The sequence below is a fragment of the Capsicum annuum genome, chromosome 3, assembly GCF_002878395.1.
Source record: "Capsicum annuum cultivar UCD-10X-F1 chromosome 3, UCD10Xv1.1, whole genome shotgun sequence".
Lineage (NCBI taxonomy): Eukaryota > Viridiplantae > Streptophyta > Magnoliopsida > Solanales > Solanaceae > Capsicum > Capsicum annuum.
In genome coordinates this window covers 104,487,099-104,488,375 of record NC_061113.1, presented here as the reverse complement: position 1 = coordinate 104,488,375, position 1,277 = coordinate 104,487,099, and the positions used below count along the sequence as shown (strand labels likewise).

The 1,277-nt window shown below is 39.9% G+C and overlaps 1 protein-coding gene across 1 annotated transcript in view; it reads right to left on the bottom strand.

Annotated features, from left to right (window-relative positions):
* Positions 1 to 672: 672 nt before the first annotated feature.
* LOC107863616 (mitogen-activated protein kinase homolog NTF4-like) overlaps positions 673 to 1,277 on the bottom strand; it is a 32,713-nt gene continuing 32,108 nt past the window's right edge. The window contains 1 exon segment of the mRNA NM_001324866.1: positions 673 to 920. Within this exon segment, the coding sequence (NP_001311795.1) occupies positions 745 to 920 (176 nt within the window). The 3' untranslated portion in view covers positions 673 to 744.

Here is a 1,277-nt window from a genome sequence, read left to right as displayed (position 1 = left end):
GTTTCCAACAAAATGGCCTGTTGGAAAGTGGTTGCCCTGAAGTGAGTTTAACTGTTGATGAAGATGGAGAAGCCTAGCCTTTTTAAATAAAGGTGGTTAATCTGAAACGCTGACAAAGAAAGCTTGGAGCTTGTGATGGAAAATGGAGGACTTAGGTGGTGAAAATGGTCCAACTCAGAACTGATTGCTGCAAAGACGGTCGTCCAGATGACGTCGCTCAAGTCAATCTTGTTCACCTCTTTGGGAGGAGGCGGTTGTGGGGTGATCAACGATTAATAACTAGTCGTGGTTCTGGTTGCCCCCCTCGGAGATGCTGTGACTGACTACGGTAGCTGAGAGAACAACACTCAGTTCGAGGCGTTCAAATGGTAAAAAGGGAGTTGATAGACCGTTGCATGCACATAGAAGTGTTAAAAGTTGTTCACGTAAAGCATAGTTTAAAATGGAACAAAAAGCAAAGCGAAAAGTCGATCGACTGTTGGCAAAGGAAACAAGAATGTCAATGAGAATAGATTTACAGACATCGTTTCATTTCAGTTGAAATAAAACAGAAATGATACAAGCGATCCACCACATAAGATACATCAAACACCACTACATACATAAATCAGCTTCATAACAAGTGTTTGCATAAGAAACTCATCCGTGTTCCCCGGTGAAATGCGCACATATTTACATGGAGTAATAAATTGTCAGTTACACATAACATGTAGATCAGACCGACAACAATCTACCAGCGATTATTTACATATGCTGGTATTCAGGATTAAATGCAATGGACTCCCTGTAAATCAGCTCCTTCATCTGTTCCTCCGTAAGGGCATGCTGTTCAAAGTCGAAGCTAAAAGGAGTCGTGCAAATGGGCTCGTCACTAATATCATGGAGTGATGCTAGGTAAGGATGCGCAAGTGTGTCTTCAACTGAAAAGAAAAAAGTACAGAAAAGGGATCATTATTTGGACAATTAGTTATATAAGTATCCAAGAGAAACAGAACGGCATCTAATTGCAGCACGGTAGCATTTTCCAAGCATGGAAAGAAAATAATTACTATCAACCAATGAAAAGAGCTAAGCACTGAATACTAGCAAACTGTGTTATTCAACTGCTGCACATCATTTGAAAACAATACCGGTATATAAACTACATTTTCAATTCATAAATGACGAGAAATCAACTCAGTATCCACTATCCACTAAAGAAGCAGTTAGCACTTTTCTCCTAAGAAGCTCTAGCATTTACATCCATATATAGCCCAAAACTATGTTGCTCGGACTCT